We start from the raw sequence: 20,435 nt of genomic DNA, 5'->3' as shown, positions 1-20,435 counted from the left end.
GAACAAAGACTAAGCCTCCCTCTTTTACTGCCTCCACATCGCCACACTCCATAGATTAATTATTAAAAGGATAAAAAAGACCAAACTTTTGTCTTTCAAATGCCGTAAGTTTTCCAGTGAGATAATGCAGAATTTAAAGCAAAAACAAATCAAGCCTTTGTTGAATATGACTTCACTGTTTCATTAGTGCTAAAATACACGTAATGAAGAGATGAAATTTAAGTGAAAATGAAAGTTTTTAGTCAGAAAATACGGAGCATTATAGATCGTTTTTGGTCCCTTGAACACCACCTTCTTTCAGTTAGTGATAAGAGAATATAATGTTTTAAATGGAATTACATTGAAAACTTCAGTCGTGAGACAGGTTTCACCTGTCTAGAATGCAAATTTTTAATGCATTTTATTGGGCTTTTTGATTCTGTTACATCTGAATTAACTGACTTTTAATGAAGGCACCCAAATAATTTCAAAATAAATCCAATAAGGTAAATGAATAATGCAAAGATTAAAGTAATAGTTTTGATCCTGTTAATATCATACTAACTCCTTGAGGCTAAATTTCTAGCCATCTTGAAATCAGACTGTGAAAGTGATACGAGAGGGAAAGTATTAAAAAATCTGATGGTTATATATATGGGACTCAGTTCCCTGCTCTTTTACTCCCTCACGAATTTTGTCACCAAAAAAAACACCAAAACCAAAACCGTTGCCGTCAAGTCGATTCTGACTCATAGTGACCCTATAAGACAGAGTAGAACTGCCCCATAGAGTTTTCCAAGGAGCGCCTGGTGGATTAGAACCGCCAACCTTTTGGTTAGCAGCCGTAGCACTTACCCACTACACCACCAGGGTTTCCAAAAGGTCATTGCTGTGTAGTCAATTCTGACTCATAGCAACCCTATAGAACAGAGTAGAATTGCCCCATAGAATTTCCAAAGAGCTCCTGGTGGATTTGAACTGCCGACCTTTTGGTTAGCAGCCATAGCACTTAACCATTATGCCACCAGGGTTTCCCCTTTTGTCACCCAGGGACATGGAAATAATATTCATGACTAGAGAGGGAAAAATGCTTATCAGTTTTCTGGATTGCATCTGGGGTTTCTGGTACTGCTACTGAAATCTGATTAGATTTAAAGAAATGAATGACTATTTCCAGTGGTAAAGATGGCACTGATAGTCCATGGCGTGATGTGGCAATAGAGATACCCAAAGTATCACCATTGGATATTCCTAATCTTATAAGAGACAAGGTTCTGGATGGCCATGTATTAGATACCTTAGAACATTTTTGTCAGACTAATGAGTATGAGATTGGCTGGTTGCTCCTAATTGTGCTAGATAAAGTGGGAAAGAAAAGGATGAACTCAGGGCTTCCCAGCACTGGTGCCACATAAGTGACCTGAAAGCTACTATGTCTACCCTGAAAGAAACTCTTTTTTAAAATCGTGCTTTAGGTGAAAGCTTACAGCTCAAGTTAATTTTTCATTCAAAAATTTATACATGTATTGTTTTAGACATTGATTGCAATCCCCGCAATGTGACAGCATGCTCCCCACTTCCTCCCCAGGTTTCCTGTGCCCATCCTTCTAGTTCCTGTCCCTTCCTGCCTTCTTGTCCTGCTTTGGGACGGGAGCTGCCCATTTGATCTAGTATATTTGGTTGAATTAAGAAGCGCATGTGTTATTTTTTGTTTTACAGACCTGTCTAATCTTGTCTGAAAAGTGGGCTTCAGGAATGGTTTCAGTTCTGGGTTAGCAGAGTGTCCGGGGGCCATTGTTTTGGGGGTTCCTCCAGTCTCTGTCAGACCGGTAAGTCTGGTTTTTTTGGTGAATCTCAATTCTGTTCTACATTTTTCTCCTGCTCTGTCTGGGACTCTTCGTTGTGAAACTCTTATCTCCTGAAGCTGCAGAGCTGAGATTTCTGAATACCAAATCCAGAGTCTCATCCTGCGAGTGGCTGGGTTACAATGCAAATCAAATACCCAACCTTACAGGTTGTCTGATGTCAAAGTGAAGGCATTGATTGGGAAGGAATGGGATCCTGAAATTTGAAATGGGGACATATGGGTCGATACTGCTGAAGCTGGGGATACAGAAACCCTAAATCCTCCCAGGCTTCTTTGCCAATAGAAGCAGCCCTTCTACCTTCTTCTGAGGAGATTAATCCTTCTTTGCCTGGGGAACCTATCATAGTCTCCCCTGAGGTGGTGGCCTTGCAAGACACTGCTGATTCTCCTCAGGACCCACCACCATTACCTGTCTTTGCTTCTAGACTCTAGTCCCAGCAGACCTCGAAGTGTGAGGTACAAAGTGTGACCCAAGAGCTACAGTCCAAAAGAACTATATGATTTTTCCAATTTATTCAGACATAAATCTGGGGAATATGCGTGAAAATGTATTGTGTGGGATAAAAAGGGAAAGAACATAAACTTTGATCAGGTCAAATTTATTGATAGAAGCCTACTAAGTGAATGTTCTGGATTCAATATTGTAGCTGAAGGGGTTAGAAAAGCCTCTAACTTGTTGACTGGCTAAAACATATCCAAAAGGTAGCCTGTACTAAATGAAGTTGAAATGTCAGAACTGTCTTGGTATACTATAGAAGAAGGTATCCAAGAGCTTAGGGAAATTGGAATGTTAGAGTAGATTTATCATGTAAAACCTGCTCGTCTACCCTGGGAGGGGCCAGAGAACACACCTTTCACAACAGCTGTGAGGAATAAATTTGTGAGGGGAGTCCCAACATACTAGAAGAGCTCTGTGATTGCTCTTCTCTGTAGGTCAGATTTTACAGTGGGAACTGCTGACACTGAATGAGATCTTAAATGCAGTGGGGATAATTGGGTCCCATGGTGGCACAGGCCAAATTACGGCACTTAATTGCCAAAGACAATATGGGTGTGGTTACCATAATGGACAGCAGAGTCCAAAACAGTAATTGGAACAGTCTGACTCAAAGACCTACGGCATTGCCTAATTGGTCATGTTATTTCTAGAAGTAAAATAGATGGGAAGTGTACTAACTTCTTACATGATCTGCATAAGCAGAAGAGTTCTAGGTCAGGTGAACATAAGACTAACTCAAATCACTAAAACAGAGTCATGACACCTCAGTCAATTCTTAGACTTGAGCCAGTTTAGAGACACAAAACCCTTAAACGAAGGGGAGGTTAGGTCTCCTCGAGGGAAAATGCTGCTATAATGCCAGACACTTAAAATATTAATATTCCTTTCAGCTTCCAAAGTGACCTCTGGTCTTTTTCTAGGTTGACTTAACATTCGGGAAAAGAAAATAGACTTTTGGGGGATTACTGAACACTGGCTCTGATCTGACACTAATCCCAGGAGACCCAAAATGTCACTGTGGCTCACCAGTCAGGGTAGGGGCTTAAGGATGCCAGTGATCCATGATGTTTTAGCTCAGGTTTGTCTCACTGTGGGTCTAGTGGATCCCCCAGCCCATCCTGTGGTTAATTCCCCTGTTCTGGGATGCATAACTATAACAGACATGCTCAGTAACTGGCAGAATCCCCACACTATTTCCCTGACCTGTAGAGTGAAAGCTATCATGGCAGGAAAGGCCAGAAGGAAGCCACTAGAACTGCCTTTACCTAGCAAAATAGTAAACCAAAACCAATGCCACATTCGTGGAGGGATTGCAGATACTAGTGCTGCCATCAATGACTTGAAGGATGCAGGAGTGGTGATTCCCACCACTTCCTCATTCAGCTTTCCTATTTGTCCTGTGCAGAAAATAGATGGGGCTTGGAGAATGACAGTGGATTATCTTAAACTTAACCTGTTGGTGACTTCAATTGCAGCTGCTCTTCCAGATGTGGTTTCATTGCTTGAGTGAGCTAAAACATCCTCTGGTATGAGGTATGCAGCTATTGATCTGGCAAATACTTTATCTCAATACTTGTTAGTAAGTATCACCAGAAGCAGTTTGCTGTCAGCTGGCAAGACCAACAATATACCTTCACTGTCCTACTTCAGAGATATATCAACTCTTCAGCCCTATATATCATAATTTAGTCTGCAGGGACCTTGATCACATTTCCTTTCCACAAGACGTCATACTGGTCCATTACATTGATGACGTTATGCTGATTGAAGCCTGTAAGCAAGAAGCAGCAACTACTGTAGATTTATAGTTAAAATATTTGCATGCTAGAAGGTGAGAAATAAATCTAACAAAAATTCAGGGGCCTTCTACCTCAGTGAAATTTATAAGGGTCTAGTGCTGTGGGGCATGTCAAGATAAGGTGAAGGCTAAGTTGTTGCATCTGGCCCTTCCTACAACCAAAAAAGAGACAGTGCTTACTGGGTCTTTTTGGATTTTGAAGGCAACATATTCCTCATTTGAGTGTGTTACTCCAGTCCATTTATCAAGTGACTCAAAAAGATGCTAGTTTTTGGTTGGGCCCAGAACAAGAGAAGACTGTGCAACAGGTCCAGGCTGTCATGCAAGCTGCTCTGCCACTTGGGCTATATGATCCAGCAGATCCAATTGAAGTTCAGTGGCAGATAGAGATGCTGTTTGGAGTCTTTGGAAGGTTCCTATAGGTGAAACACAGAGCAGACCACTAGGGTTTTGGGGCAAAGCCCTACCATCCTCTGCAGATAACTACTCTCCTCTTGAGAAACAGCTTTTGGCTTGCTACTGGGCCTGAGTAGAAATTGAATGTTTAACCATGAACCACTAAGTTACCATGTAAACTAGCTACCCATCATGAACTGGATGTTGTCTGACCCGTGGAGACATAAAGTTGGGCATGCACAACAGGACTCCATCATCAAATGGAAATGGTATCTATGAGATCAGGCTTGAGCAGGTCCTGAAGGCACAAGTAATTTACATGAGGAAGTGGCTCAAATGTTCATGGTCCTTACTCCTGCCACACTACATTTTCTCTCTCAGGCTGTACCTATGGCCTCATGAAGATTTCCCTATGATACAGTGAGGTTGGCAGTTCAGATCCACCAGCTGCTCCTTGGAAACCCTATGGGGCAGTTCTACTCTGTCCTATAGGGTTGCTATGAATTGGAATTGACTCTACAGCAAGAGTTTTTGGTACGATCGGTTGACTGTGGAAGAGAAAACTCGTGCTGGTTTACAGATTGTTCTGTGCAACATGCAGGTACCACCTGAAAGTAAACAGCTGCAGCTCTATGGTCCCTTTCTGGGAAATCTCTGAAGGACAGTGGTGAAGGGAAACCCTCCCAGTGGGCAATACTTTGAACAGTTGTTCATTTTGCTTGAAAGGAGAAATGGCATGAGATATGAGTATAACAATGCATTGAGCTGTAGTTTGGCCGGATGATCAAAGACTTGGAAGAAATATATTTGAAAAATTGGTGTCTAGGAGGTCTGAGGAAGAGACACATGGATAGACATCTCTGAATGGGCAAAAAATACGAATTCTTAACAATAGGTGACCTCAGCAGAGGATTTTAATAATTAAGTCCACAGGACGACCTGTTCTATGGATGGCAGCTAGCCTCTTTCCCTAGCCACTCCTGCCATTTCCTAATGGACTCATGAAAGAGGTGGCATGGTAGCAGGGATAGAGGTTTATTCACGGGCTCAGCAATATGGACTTCCACTCACCAAGGCCCACCAGGCAATAGCCACTGGTCCATTATGTTGATAAGACATTTGCATACCAGAGGGTACCCTGTCTGCCAGCACCAGAGACCAACACTGAGTCCCTAGTAGGGTACCATTTCCTAGGGTGATTATCCAGCTCCCCGTTGGCAGGTTGACTACACTGTCCTGCTTTCATCAAGGAAGGAGCAGTGTTTTGTTCTTACAGGAATAGACACTTATTGTGAATATGGAACTGCCGTCCCTGCACACAATGATTTTGCCAAATTTACCATCTGTGGGCTTACAGAATGCCTTATCCACCATCATGGTATTCTACACAGCATTGCCTCTGATCAAGGAACTCACTTCACAGAAAATGAAGCGCAGTAATAGGCCTATGCTTGTGGAATTCACTGGTCTTATCATGTTTCCCATCATTCTGAAGCAGCTTGCTTGATAGAATGATGGAACAGCCTTTTGAAAACTCAATTATAGTGCCAGCTAAGTGTCAATGCCTTGCAGGCTGGGGCTATGTTCTCCCGGAGGCTGTAGATGCTCTAAATTAGTATCTCATATATGGTACTGTTTCTCCCATAGCAAGAATTCATGGGCCAGGAATCAAGGGGTGGAAATGGGAGTGGCACCACTCACTATTACCCCTTGTTTTCCACTAGCAAAGTTTTTCCTTCCTGTTCCTGAGACCTTTTAAACGCTGCTGTACTAGAGGTCTTAGTTCCTCTAGAACGCTCCTACCAAGAGATGTAACAATGATTTCATTGAACTGAAAGTTAAGGCTGCCACCAGCCACTTTGAGCTCCTCTTGCCTCTGAATCGACAGGCGAAGAGTTACTATACTGACTGTGGTGATTGATCCCACTTACCAAGGGGAAATTGGAACGCTATTATATAACGGAGGTAAGGAAGATTGTGTCTGGAATACGGCGATTTCTAAGTACTACCATGCCCTATGATTAAAGTCTGGAAAACTACAACAACCCAATTCAGGCAGGACTACTAATGGCCCAGACCCTTCAGGATTGAGGGTTTGCGCCACCTCATTCGTCAAAGAACCACAGAAAATCCAGGTGCTTGCTGAGGGTAAAAGGAATACGGAATAGATTGTGGAAGAAGGTAGTTATAAATACTAGCTATGACCACATGACCAATAACAGAAATGAGAACTGTAATTCTGTAATTGTTACGAGTATTTCTTTATTTCATTATGAATATGCTTGTGTATGTGAGTGTATATAATCTTATTTCCCCTCTTATACCCCCTTATCATAAAACATGAGTTGTATTAACTTTACATCATATTTTAGTATTAATGGCTTTACATTCATAGTATCTACGTTATAGGACATCAAGGAGAAGCGTGAACATCACCCAACGGCTTTGCATTCTCTTAGTACATTTTGGAAACCCTGGTGGCGTAGAGGTTAAGAGCTTTGGCTGCTAACCAAAAGGTCAGCAGTTTGCATCCACCAGGTGCTCCTTGGAAACCCTATGGGCCAGTTCTACTCTGTTCTTTAGGGTCATGATGAGTCGGAACCAACTCCACGGCAATGGGTTAGTATATTTTAGGTTGTACACGGGATAGTTGTACACAGGATGTTAGGTGGGAAGTATGACGTTGTTACTGTCTTTATTTGGAGATTAAGTATGGTTTAAGGAAGTGTGTATGGGTGCTAAGTTGACAAGGGGTAGTCTGTGATGGTTAATTTTTTGTGTAAAGTTGGCTAGGCTCTGGTGCCCAGTTGTTTGGTCACTTCTGTAGATATTGCTGTGGAGGTATTTTGTAGATATGATTGACATTTACAATTCAGTTAAATTTAAATAAAGGAAATTACTCTTCACAATGTGGGGAACCTCATCCAATGAGTTGAAGGCCTTAAGAGCAAAAATTGAAGATTCATGATTGTAACATAAAAATCCTTCTGAGTTTACAGCTTGCTGGGCTGCCTTAGGATTTCAGAGTTGCCAGCCCCTCACAACTGAGTGAGCCAAATCTTTAAAAAATATATATATATGTATATAATATAAAGTATTATGTATATACCTATACATATCTCCTATTGGTTCTGCTGCTCTGGAGAATTCTAATGTTAGTAAAAGAAAAAATACAAGATTTGTGAGAATCTCTGAAGTATGTTTTTCTTAGAAAAGTGCTCTATTTAAAGACAACTGAAAGGATAGCACACAGTAACATTTTCAATTCAAAGGGAAGTTATAGAAAGAGAAGTAAGGTATCGGGCCAACACAGATTTTAAACTTTAAGTGTTCTCACTAGAGTAACTTTTTAATTACCTGTGGGTTTATATATTATGAGCTATATGCAGACTGAGGCACCCTGGTGGTGCAGTCGTTAAGCACTTGGCTGCTAACTGAAAGTTGGTGGTTTGAACCCACAAGCACTCTGTAGGAGAAAGATGTGGCAGTCTGCTCCCATAAAGATTACAGCCTTGGAAACCCTATGGGGCAGTTCTTCTCTGTCCTATAGGGTCACTATGGATGGGAATTGACTCAATGGCAGTGGGTTATATACAGACTCTGCTTCTCTTTCTGTTTTGGTTCCTCCTTTTTGGTGTTTCACAGCAACTTGGTCTATACAAAAAATGATGAGCAAGGAAAGAGGCAAAGAAAAGTGGAGACAAAGCTTACGTCAACTGCACTTGGAACTCTAACAAATGATGATAGGGTGATAATGGCTGAAACTATTGCTTAAAATGAGATTTTAAAAATGGAAGCATAATTTACATAGAGTAAAATATACTTTTTTAAGTGAACTGTTCTGTAAGTGCATACAGTCCTATAGCCACCACCACGATCAAGATACGGAAGAGTCCCATCATCTCAAAAAATCCCCCTTTGCTGCTTTGTAGTCAGCTCCTCCTCCCATCTCCAGCCACTGGCGACCACTGGTCTATTTTCTGTCCCTATAGTTTTGTCTATTCGAGAATGTCATATAAATGGAATTCTATGGTATGTAGCCTTTTGAGTCTGGCTTCTTTCAGTTAGCATAGTGTATTTGAGATTTGTCCATGATGTTGTATGGATCAATAGTTTGTTTCTACGTATTGCTGAGTCAAGTGTGTGAATTTACCACAGTTTATTCGTTAACCAGATGAAAGGCATTTGAGTTGATTTGGGTTGTTTTCAGGTTTTGGTTGGCTGGCTCTTACTGTTTCTCTCTCTCTACATATATATTTTTAAAATTTTTATTGTGCTGTAAGTGAAAGCTTACAAATCAAGTCAGTCTCTCACACAAAAACTTATATACATCTTGCTACATACTCCCAATTGCTCTCCCCCACTCAATTTTTTTTTCATTTGATCTTCATAACAATCTGCAAAGTAGATATTATTATTATTACTATGTTGGTGAGGAAGCTGAGGCTCTGGAGGGAAGTGTTCAATGACTTGATCAAGTTCACACAGCTAGTGAAAAGAAAAGCTAGGATTCCAAACACAGGTCTTCTGGCTCCAAAGCCTGTGTTCTCTCCACAGCTCCCTGCTACAAAGGAGGGAACGGGCAAGACAGTACATATTCCATGTCATTCTGAATTTAAAGGAGATAATAAAATTCAATAAAAATAAAATTCATTGGGGTAGAAATGGTAACATCTGTTTTGGAAGGCATTCCTTCATGAATTCCTACATGTCTTGCTGGATATGACAAGATCTTGACTGATCTTTATCTGAGCCATTTCTCAGAACTGTTTAGCAGCAAGAAACTTTGAGGAATGAGGTAATGTCTCCACCTGAGACAGAGAGCAAGGTTGCTTCTGCTTACTATAAAAGCAGTGGATTCCCCAAGTTAAGCATTCCTTTTTTTTTAATGCAACCCATCGTGTGTGCAGGCATCAGTTTGGGCCCTTAACATTTGGGGCAAGGTGAACTGATGAAGACATGATGTTCATGTTGCTTGGCCTGTGAGTAATAAAATTGTCTTTGACCCAGGAGTTTTGTATCTTCAGCCAACATCCATGAAACAGTAAGTAGGGTAAAATAAAATCCTAGACCCAAAAGTTTATATCTAAGGTATCAGTAGTTCCTAGAAAACTTGGAAAAAGAAAAAAAAATGTATAAGAGAAATCAACCATAAAATAGGTAAGAAACAACAAGTACAGGTTTTTAAGTTAATCAACTTTTTAAAACTGCCCCTCAAACACTTTACCCTCTCATTTGATAAAAAGCCATGGTGTTATGGATTGAACTGTGACCCCCAAAGTATGTGTGTCAGTTTGGCTGGGCTGTGATTCCTGTATTGTGTGACTGTTCACCATTTTGTCATCTGATGTGATTTTTCCTATGTGTTGTAAATCCTACTCTAATGATGTTGATTAGGTGGGATTAGCAGCAGTTACGGTAATGAGGCAGGACTCAATCTACAAGAATTGATTGTGTCTTGAGCCAATCTCTTTTGAGAAATAACAGAAGTGAGCAGAGAGAGGTGGGGACCTCATAACACCATGAAAGAAGCACTGGAAGCATAGCGCATCCTTCGTACCTGGGATCCCTGCAATGAGAAGGTCTAGTCCAGAGGAGGACTGATGACAAGGACCTTCCTCAGAGCCCACAGAAAAAGAAAACCTTCCCTTGGAATTGGTGCCCTGAATTTGGACTTCTAGCCTACTAGACTGTGAGAGAATAAACTCCTATTTAAAGCCATTTCTGTTATAGCAGCACTAGATAACTAAGACACATGGGTTCAGAGGCTAAGGCTCCAAATTGCTGCTTGCATGCTTCCTTGCATGCTAAGCTCTAGAACATTTTTTCATGTGTTAGATGGGTAGTATTTCAGTGGGTTTAGTGTTGTGATGATCAAACATGTTGAGAGAATGACTGGCTATTTCAGGCAAAGCTTCTCAGTTGGGTAGTACCAAACTGACGTCACTTTGGCTGGGAATTCTTGAACTGTATTGATGATATGGAAACTCTGGTGGTATAGTGGTTAAGTGCTACGGCTGATAACCAAAGGGTCGGCAGTTCAAATCCACCAGGTGCTCCTTGGAAACTATGAGGCAGCTCTACTCTGTCCTACAGGGTCGCTATGAGTCGGAATCAACTCTATGGCACTGGGTTTTGGTTTTTTGGTATTTATGGTACAGAGCTGGAAAGAATGTTAGCGCTCCCTCAGTCTACTCATTTTATATATGATCACACTTTTGAGAAAGGAGTAACTTGGCCAAAATCACATTGCAAGTTAATGGTAAATCAAGAGTCCAAGGCACTGAGTCATCTGATTCCCACTACACTGTTCTATTCTACTTCTTTAGAACTATTCTGGTTTATAGTAATTAGTCTCTGGGGTACTGTCTTACATCAATCAACTCTAAATCAGGTGGATAAATCAGAATCTAATTTATTTACAATTGGAGATACATAACTGGATAGAGTAGAAGTACTTCCCTTCCAGGGGTTGAGTCTCCCCAGACTTCAGCTTAAGTCATAAATCAAAAGGTTGCATGGTGAGCACTGAATTGGAAGACATTTAAATGTGTCCTCTCCATTGACATGGAGCCCTGGTGACACAGTGGTTAAGAGCTATGGCTGCTAGCCAAAAGGTTGGCAGTTTGAATCCACTAGCTGCTCCTTGGGAACCCTATGGGGCCGTTCTACTCTGTCCTATGGGATTGCTATGAGTCAGAATAGATTTGGTGGCAACAGGTTTGGTTCGCCATTGACATAACTCTCAAACTAGAGTAGCCATAAGGATTCTTCTTCAATTTAGCATTCCTCTTCAATTTAGTATATTTCTGTTTAAAAAACTGGGTTGGAAATATAGAATTCATTCACTCATCTAATATTTATTGACCACCTACTACGTGTCAGGAAACCCTGGTGGTGTAGTGGTTAAGAGTTCGACTGCTAACCAAGAGGTCGCAGTTCGAATCCACCAGGCACTCCTTGGAAACTCTGTGGGGCAGTTCTACTCTGTCCTATAGGGTTGCTATGAGTCAGAATCGACTAGACGACAATGGGTTTGGTTTTTGGGTCTCCGGTTTTGTGCCTTTGACAGCGTACAATCTTACCATTTTTGTATCACTCATTTTAGTCGAAAATATCTGAGTTTTCCTTCTCTGCCAGGTTTCTGCCTTACACAGGTTCCAGTTTTTGCAGGTTTTATTATATATGTAAGGAAAGTCCTTTGAGGGATTTTGGGCAGGGGATAAATACGATTGAGATAATGCTTTCTGCCTTATAATATAGCTTTATCATTGGATCTCTTGCTTTGCACAGTGTGTAACACTCACTAGACTGGAGGTTGGGTGATCAGTTAGGTTATTGTGAGTTTTTGTTGGGGAGTATCATCTTCATATGCCTGATCACATCCATTTTTAAATACAGATTTGTCCTAATTTCAATTTGATATTTTCCTTACATTGCCTTAAAATGATAGGAAATTACCTTATTTGGGTAGTGTCTGTGCCAAGGGCCACCCCAAGGAGAAAGAAAAAAAAAAAAACAGACTAAAGGAAATAAGTGGTTGGAGGTGATCTTCTGATTTTCATGCTTTGAGCTGGGCCTTCTTTACCCTCCATCTTCATTAATTGGGGTGTGGAGGTAGAAAGAATTTTTAACGACAGACCCTGTTAACTTAGAAATCAAGCAGTTATAGAAAATATGCATAGACATGAACTACTTATAATTGAAAAAATAATAAGCCGTGTAACCAGAGACCACATGCTAGTTTATTGATTACTTTTCTTTTTGATTGAGGCGTTTAACCTTTGCAAGTTAAGTTTCTAGAGCCCTGCAAATAGTCGGAACTATCAGGGATTCATTCATTTATCCCTACACTCTGTTCTGAGCAGAAGCGCTCAGAGAGTTTATCGGTTCAGGACTCGACGGTTTCCTTCCCTTTCTTTTCCCTCCACAGCTAACTTCGTCACTTCACCACAAAGGAGATACCCCGAACTCTCCCCTTCTTATTTTCCCCCTATCTAACGGAAGAGCCTTTCGGGTCGGAGTCAGGGCTCACTCTCTTCTCTCCGCCAGCGCATCTCCTCCCAGTCACTCCCAGCGAGTTTTCCCTTAGATTCCTCCAGCTCCCGCTCCTCCAAGTTCCCAACTGGCGGGGGCACGTGCCCCAAGGACCGTTGAAACAAACACCAACCGTCCCTTTGTCCAGTAGACGCGCGCGCAGGGGCGGGCGGGCTGGCGTGGGACAGGCGGGGAGCGGCGGTGGCGAACGGTGGCGGAGGGGCGCGTGGGGGGTGGGGCGCGCGGGCGGTGGGGCGCGGCCGTGGCGGACGGTGGCGGACGGTGGCGGACGGTGGCGGTGGGGCGCGCGGGAGGTGGGAACGCAGCCGCGGCGGACGGTGGCTGAAGGGCGCGCGGGCGGTGGGGCGCGGGCGGGCCGGGCGGCGCGCCGGAGCTGGGGCGCGGGAGGAGCCGCGGGACCGAGGGCGCGCGGATCGGTGGTTAGAGTTGCGGATGGGAAGAGCTCCGGTTTGGCTTTCTGGAAAAGCAGTTGAATACAGTGAAGTAGAAAAATCAAGTTGCAAAACGATAAGTATGATAAGATCTCGTGTCTGTGGAAAGATTGGCAGGGCCAAACTATGTCTGTGTACAAGTATGTAGGTCTGACGATGCTCTGGAGTAGGGAGCAGTTTGAGAGATCGGGTGAAGGGGGTTTTACCTTGTAGTTCGTATATTTCTGAGATATTTAACATTTTATGTAGAACGAGAGTGTAGTTATGTAATTGAAGGGGGTTGGGGAACTTGGATATTCTCTTGCTTCCTATCTGTAGGGGCTGGCTCAGACTCAGCCCCGGGAAGATTTGAGAGTCAAGAAAAGCTTTTCTACACTCGCCCTTGACCCTTCTTCCCTTCTTCACCTTGGCTTCCCCTCACCATCCCCACTCGTAATCCTTCCAGTATACCTTAGCCAAGGAGTCTTCCTCGTGTGCCTTCTCATTATCACACCCCTTATCTGCAAAACCTACTCTGAAAAAGGAACATTTTGAAGATAGTAAATTACTCACGGGCGCATGAACATTTGAATTAGGCATTATTCCTAAACCATATTTGATTAAAAAATTAAGATAAAATGTGCAACCAAAAGAAAATTTAGAGGGTGTCTCAGTCTTCCCAAACACAGTATACCATATTTTTTACTTAAACATTTTTTTAAAACTTTTTATTTTGAAATAATTTCAACTTTAGAACAAAGTTACAAAAAATAGTACAAAGAATTTCAATATATCCTTCATCCAGCTTCCTCAAATATTACTTTACATAACCACAGTACAAAGATCAAAACCAGGAAATGAACATTACTACTTTTCTATCAACTAATCTACATATAGTTTTTTTTAATCTACAGATATTCAAATTTCTACAATTTTCCAACTAATATTCCTTTTTTTCTGGTCCAGGATTCGATCCAGGATCTCACATTGCATTTATTCGTCACCTCTACTTCGTTTCTTCTAATCTGTGACTGTTTCTCAGCCTTCCCCCCCCCATGACCAGCAGTGGATTACCCAATATACAGGATAAGCACGGACTTACTCGTGCTTACTTAGTAATCTGTAGTTAACAGTTTCACATTTTTTCACCCCATCAAAGATTCTGCTTCTAGACATGACTGATATCTGTCTCTCTCCCAACCCCTGAGCACCTTCCTACAGAATCGAAGCCTCTTTTCAAATTTATAACCCTGACAGGGCTGGATTACCCAATAAACAAGGTAAGCACGGGTTTACTTGTGTTTACTTACTAAACAGTCGTGTAACCACCATGACATGATCCATGACCATGCTATTTTTGAAGCAGTACTAGTCAATTATTTTGTAGAATGTTCTCTAATTTGAGTTTTAATATTTCCTCATAATTAAATTCAGATTGTGCATTTCCGAGTGCATCACATCAGGAGACACATGATGTTAATATGTCTCACTAACGGTGATGTTCTCGGTGATTTCTTGGTTCAGGTTGTGTCTGCCAGGTTTCGCCAATAAAAAGTTGTGACTTTTCCTTTTCTGTTTCATCTTAGGGGCAAATATCCTCCTTATTTGCACACTAATTTTAGCACCCATGATTCTTGACTGCAACAGTTCTTACTGTGGTGTTTGCCAAAGGCTGATTTTTTTAAAATTGCCACCCTTCTGATGCTAAGTTTTAATCTGAATATCAAATGCATAATGACTTTTTAAAGGGAAGTATTTGACTAGTACTTTTCTTCTTTCTCCTTTACACTGGAAAAACGCATTTGGAGGCTGTGTGATATGCCTGGGATTAGTGGCTAAAATGGAACTTGCACATGCATTATTTACCAATAATTGCATTCTAAGTGAGTAATTCATTATTATTAACATTTGCAAGGACTTGGATCCCGAAAAATCCCAATTTTCACAGTTTTACAAGTTCATTAACAAAATTGAATTTTTAAACAAATGGTAAAAAAACATAAATGGCATGTGTAAAATAGCATTTAAAAAATAGAACAGAAGTTTAAAGTCTTGAATATTATTCCCGATGTATTGCTGAATTTGGCATTTACAGAACTGACCATTTAAATTAACAATACACTTGGCTCTTATCCAATGCTAGTTCACTTTATTTAGCCTCAGTGTTTGCTAAAGGGATTTACTGAAAGTTGGAAGGAGCACTCCCTTGAATGTACTGCAAAGAAAATAGATTTCTTGTGGGTGAAACTTAGAGATCTTTTCATCAATGGTTTATTTGACTATCAAGCATTTTGATAAATTTCATTTGAAGATTAAATTACTCCGTGCAGCAGATTTTCCCTAACCTTTATGATTTTACAGGGAAAACTGGTTTGAGATTGGGTCTTAGTCTTGATGTCAATTTTTCTTGCTCCCAATGTGGAAAAAAAAAAAAGCAGTAGAATGAGTTTTTGGCTTTTTGGGGATCACTGATTTTTTGGGGTAATATCTATGAACTCCCCCCCAAATGCACAAATTTATATAATGCATTAGAGCAAAATACAATCCAATATCAAATTGGAGGAGTTGATGGGGGGTGGGTGTACGTTGCGGGGGAAATGGGCTGCCTGGGTTGTCGAAAGTTTCCCAGGCAGTTTACCCTCCTGTCATATGGCACAACTCGCCTCTTTTGGCAGTTCAGGTGGGCCGCTAGGGCTGCACAGCCCATCTGGCACCTTGTCATTTTCCCCCAAATGTCATTTCTCCCCAAGCCCCTTCCCCTTCCTCTAATCCCCATATTATCCTCTCCTCCATTATCACTTAGTCTGCCTGGCTCCCTTGCTGGCTCTCCTCTCTTTACCAGGGCCTTCTGTCACTGGCTCTTTCTTGCAGCTCCTTCACCAACCACCTGTTTAGGGAGATTGCTCAGAAGCTCAAGTGAGAGAACCTGACCACTTCTAAAAAGCAGGGAAGAAACACGCCAGTGCTCTTCCTTTTCAGCAGCATAGAAACCCTGCCACGTTTTCCCTGCGTGCTTGAAGAAGAGCTGATGAAATGTTAGGGAAACAGGTCTAAAATCAACACACACACGATGATCGCTACCAGTGAAGAGAAAGCTGGAAAGTTACGGCACCCTTCCGATCTCTCAGAGGTAGGATGGAGATGGAAAGGGGAAATGGGGGCTCAGGAGAGGGAACCAGCACCGGGTGTAACGAAACATCTCTGTTTCCTGAATATGGAAAGGATGTGAGCTTGCAGAGCCCGCTTCTTCGCCCGCCGGCTCTCTAGCGTCCTCCCGCCCGGCCCAGCCTCGCGCCCGCCACGGCTCGCGGCAAAGCTTGGCGCTGCAGTGCGCGCCTCCGCCACACAGAGCCGGCGGCCGCGGAGGGGCGGGGCAGCGGCGCGCCGCGGGGAGCCATCCCAGGCTCTGACGTCACCAGAGCGCCGGCCAATGAGGAGCCGGGGAGGGAGATTCCAGCTCCCTAGCGTCCTGCCGCTGGCCCAGCCCTCCCGCCCGGCCCAGCCTCGCGCCCGCCACGGCTCGCGGCAAAGCTTGGCGCTGAAGTGCGCGCCTCAGCCACACAGAGCCGGCGGCCGCGGAGGGGCGGGGCCGCGGCGCGCTGGGGGAGCCCTCCCCCGGGCTCTGACGTCACCAGAGCGCCGGCCAATGAGGAGCCGGGGAGGAGGATTCCCGCTCCCGCGGCCGCCCAGCCGGCTTTTTAAACTGGACTCTGGGGACCGCTGTCCAGGAGCACGCGGAGGAGTGGAGGAGAGTGGAGGCTGGGGGTAGAATAGGAGAGCCCTAAGGGAAGGGACTCTAGGGGCTTGACGATTCAGTGTCAAGGCTGGCTTAGATCAGGGACGGGAAAACCCAGAGGCGGTGGAGGAGACACCAAGCTCCAGGCAGGCCGAACGAAGTGCGCGGAAGATGGAGTGGAAACTGGAGCGCACCGCCCCGCGGAGGGTCCGCACCGAAGAAGAGATGCTGTGGGTGAGGACGCCCTTTCCCTTACTCACCCGACTCCTTAATGGGACTGCTTGCCGCAGCCACGGTTTGTAATACCTGTTTAGGACCGGGAGGTGGGGTGAAACTCTAGACTCCGATCTTAACTTTGAGTTGTGTAAATTTAGTTACATTCTAGGTGGTGCCTGGTTGCTTTAAAAAAGTGAGTGTAGTTTAACAAGCTCAGCATCTAGAAACCTTCCACAGCTAACATGCTGATTTTCCTAAATAGTTTCTCCCTCAACATGTTATCTATGTTTTCAAAGGAGAATGTCATGCGAGTGCTCGCCAAAGACCTGAAGCAGAAGAGAAGTCAAGGTTCCTCTCAGGTGAGCATCCGGTGCTTGCTCTTGTTCTGTTTTACTTCCATCGTGAACAAACTAATCCTTGCCAAAGGAGGTATTTGTAGGGAGTATAGACTGGTCTGAAAATATGAGGATTAGAAAAAAAAAGTGCTCTCCTGTAATATCACTAATTGTGATTTCCTCCAAATATTGAAAAACATACAAATTTAAAAAAATTTTGTTTTTGAATTTGATTCCAACTCATGGTGACCTCGTGTGTGCAGAGTAGAACTACTCCATAGAGTTTTCAAGGCTTTGACCTTTCAGAAGCAGATTGCCAGGCCTTGTCTTCCGAGGCGCTTGTGGGTAGGTTCCAACCTTCAGCTAGTAGTCAAGCCCTAACTGTTTGGGCCGCCTGGGGACAATTCACAGTTTCTAATTGTACTCCAAGGTCAGCAGTTCGAATCTACCAGACGCTCCTTGGAAACCCTATGGGGCAGTTCTACTGTCTGCTACAGGGTCGCTTTGAATCCAAATCAACTCTCCGGCTGTTGGGTTTGGTCTGTTGCATTCGTAGCATTTCCCCAAAAGAAATGGAAATGGTGCCATCTTGTGGACAATGCTTAGAAGTGGAATAATCTAGGGATTTTAGTTTAGCTATTTAAAAGTTGATTCTATGTGGTATTTTTTTTCCTTGACACCAAAACCCAAGGCCTTTACCTTCTCTTGTAATCAGTGTAAAAATGAAAGAAATTTAAATGATCTTTTTTCTTAAATTTTTTTTGCATAAACAGAATTCATATGCTTTAAGTTATTATCACGATTCATCTTACCCCTCTTTAGGCTAAGTAGTCCACATTCCTTCAACTTTTATTCATAGACTCTAGTTTCAAATACATCACCATTTTTATAGCCTTTTCTAGATCTTCTCTAATTTTTTATATATTCAAGTAGTGACCTTTTAAATTGAATACATAACTGCACCTTTAGAACACAATGACTAATGCCATTTTTAGTGGGGAAAAACTAATGACATTAGTTGTTGTTAGGTGTCGTCTAGTGGATTTCAACTCATAGCAGCCCCATGTGACACTAGATTTGCACCATAGAGTTTTCTAGGCTGTAATCTTTACAGGAGCAAATCACCAGGTCTTTCTTCCACCGTGGCACTGGATGGGTTTGAACTGACACCCTTTGGTTATCAGCCGAGAGCTTAACTATTGTGCCACCAGGACTCCTTCAATGACATTTAAGTCCTTTAAATTCCCTAAATACTTTAGTATTGATTTCTTTCCAACACATTATTTCAGTTTTGTCTCATGTCCAGTTTATGTATTACCACGACACCTAGATATTTACTACCAAATACAGACAGCTGATCTTTTGGTTAGTAAATAGAAGCAACTTGAAGAGGTACAATTTATTTAACTAAGTTTGTTAAGTCATTTGTACTGCTACAACATATTTTTATTATCCAAGCTTTGAAATTGGAAAATGGAAGGGTAAGTATTCTGAAAGCTTGTAGGTTTTGATTAAAGCAAATACTGATTTTATTTCACTCAATAGTTTTGGAGGGATCAGTTTTGTTTATAACTTGTCTTTAATGTGATTATTAAGATTAAAGTTCTGGCACTATGTCTCACGTTAGAAATTTAGCCTCAGTGACTTCATACACCATGAAAAGGAGCGATGACCTGAATCAGGTAGGCAGTGTATTGTTAGCTGGCTGCTTTGGGTCAATTCAGCAGCCACGACTACGCTGCCACTTGCTTCCGGATAAATTCATCTTGTTACTGAAGAGCATTGGTTACCTGTGTGTGATGGGTTGGCAGTGTATTGTTAGCTGGTCGAATTGATAAGTGGCATCAGCTAACATGCAGCTGCTAACTTATTGCATATGCTGTGAACATCAGAGTACAATTAAATGTGCAATTTATATAAATAGATACTTTTTGCTATGAACCAGGGCACTATTTACCGTGATAGTTGTGACTGGTATTCCTGTTACCCAATTATAATGTAATGGACAGCTTTATAATGGTGAAGAAACTACTCCAATTATTTTTAGATTTTCCAAATAATAGTTTTGGGTAGATATTAAAGTATTTGTGAAATTATATATTTATTTTTTAATTTAAAATTTAGAAAATAATGACAATTTGGAATGGAAAGCCTAAAATGTTTCCTCAGATTTTCTACTGTCTTTAATATTCTTTCTGGGCTATTGGCTTCCTAATATGGCATTAGAATAGGTCTGTATAACCATGTGTGTATACCAGCTGAAGAGAAAATTGAGGTAACTTTCTACATGAGTCAGTCAGCTAAAACATTTTCCCTTGAAATATCAAGAAAATTGGGGATTTTTTTTTTTTTTTTTTGTGGGTGTGGGGCTGAATTGTTTGGAAGATTTGCTTTAATTCATTTTCTGTAAAATCATAGGCTCATCAAATGTTTGGAAGGGAGCATATTTAACTTGTGAAGTGGGAAGAACTGACCATACAACATGATTTTAAACATCTTCTCGTTTACTTGGAGGCCATTTTGGTGGTGTCACATGCGTGCTGGGTCCCAGCCATACAGCGCGCTCATGTGGACATTTGCAGTTGGCTAGTGTAACTGACTCTGATGTCTGGTCAATTAGTTGCACCCTGACTGGGGTATAGAAACCCTGGTGACATAGTGGTTAAGAGATACGGCTGCTAACCAAAAGGTCAGCAGCCTGAATCCACCAGGTGCTCCTTGGAAACTCTATGGGGGCAGTTCTACTCTGTTCTATAGGGTCACTATGAGTCAGAATTGACTTGACGACAGTGGGTTTGGTTTTTTTTGAAGTGGGGTGTGAAAACTTATCATACTATCTACCGTACTGGGTGAGAAGTTATTGGTAAAATAAGTTTTATTCTTCCCTATTTAAACACATTTCTAGAACTTGGGTTAAACAGATACTTATAGTTTGACTCTTCGTCATTTGACTATTTTTAAAACTCATCTTTGTTATTGTTGCTCTTGACCAATATCATTCCAGTTTCAGGATCATTGTGCTTAAGTGTCCCTTCTATGTAAATATTATTTTCATCTTTTTAAAAAATTTTTTTTAAAGGTTAAATTTCAACATGTTATTTTTTGTAGAATGTATTCTGTTGATAAAAAAGAAATAAAACC

At 42.0% G+C, this 20,435-nt stretch overlaps 1 protein-coding gene across 1 annotated transcript in view; it reads left to right on the top strand.

Moving 5' to 3' along the window:
• Nucleotides 1-16,645: 16,645 nt before the first annotated feature.
• CDC20B (cell division cycle 20B) overlaps nucleotides 16,646-20,435 on the top strand; it is a 72,603-nt gene continuing 68,813 nt past the window's right edge. The window contains exons 1-2 of the mRNA XM_023545456.2: nucleotides 16,646-16,977; nucleotides 17,256-17,318. Coding sequence (XP_023401224.2) covers nucleotides 16,915-16,977; nucleotides 17,256-17,318 — 126 coding nt within the window. The 5' untranslated portion in view covers nucleotides 16,646-16,914. The remainder of the gene's footprint in view (nucleotides 16,978-17,255; nucleotides 17,319-20,435) is intronic.

Source organism: Loxodonta africana, chromosome 2 (genome assembly GCF_030014295.1).
Source record: "Loxodonta africana isolate mLoxAfr1 chromosome 2, mLoxAfr1.hap2, whole genome shotgun sequence".
In the NCBI taxonomy this organism is placed as follows: domain Eukaryota; kingdom Metazoa; phylum Chordata; class Mammalia; order Proboscidea; family Elephantidae; genus Loxodonta; species Loxodonta africana.
This window is presented reverse-complemented; position numbering and strand designations above follow the sequence as displayed.